Genomic DNA, 506 nt, shown 5'->3' with positions numbered 1-506 from the left:
TTCCCCTCCTTTTTTTTTTTTTTCTCCTTTTTTTTCCCCCTTCCCCTTTTTGCAAAATTGCTGCTGGTGGGGTGAGGCAGGAGGAAAATGCCGCAGCTGAACGGCGGTGGAGGGGACGACCTGGGCGCCAACGATGAACTGATCTCTTTCAAAGACGAAGGGGAGCAGGAAGAGAAGATCTCCGAGAACTCCTCGGCCGAGAGGGATTTAGCTGATGTCAAATCGTCTCTCGTCAATGAATCAGAAACGAATCAAAACAGCTCCTCGGACTCGGAGGTACGGGGAACCCCGCGGGGCCGTGCGGGCGGCGGGCGTGGGCCGCAGCGGGGCCGGGGCCGCCGGGTCCCGCTCCCTCCGGCGCCCAACTTTCCTCCGCGGCACCAACTTGTAACGATGCCTTCTGTTTTGTTCTGTTTTCTCCTGTTTTGTCCTTTTCCCCCCCCCCAACCCCCCTCCCCCACACCTCCTCTCTTCCACCTTCACCCCACACCTTTCCCCCCCCTCCC

General features: G+C 59.1%; 1 protein-coding gene across 16 annotated transcripts in view; it reads left to right on the top strand.

The window, feature by feature from the left end:
• The first annotated feature begins 6 nt into the window (after positions 1-6).
• The window catches only part of TCF7L2 (transcription factor 7 like 2), a 171,856-nt gene continuing 171,356 nt past the window's right edge, over positions 7-506 (top strand). For all 16 annotated transcript variants that reach the window (XM_042817827.1, XM_042817828.1, XM_042817825.1 and 13 more), the window contains exon 1: positions 7-276. In XM_042817827.1, coding sequence (XP_042673761.1) covers positions 88-276 — 189 coding nt within the window. In that variant the 5' untranslated portion in view covers positions 7-87. The remainder of the gene's footprint in view (positions 277-506) is intronic.

Source organism: Centrocercus urophasianus, unplaced genomic scaffold (genome assembly GCF_019232065.1).
Source record: "Centrocercus urophasianus isolate 14NV4802_14NV808 unplaced genomic scaffold, USGS_Curo_1.0 seq_17, whole genome shotgun sequence".
In the NCBI taxonomy this organism is placed as follows: Eukaryota; Metazoa; Chordata; class Aves; order Galliformes; family Phasianidae; genus Centrocercus; species Centrocercus urophasianus.
Note: the sequence above shows the minus strand (reverse complement) of the source record. Positions and strands in the feature narration are given on the sequence as shown.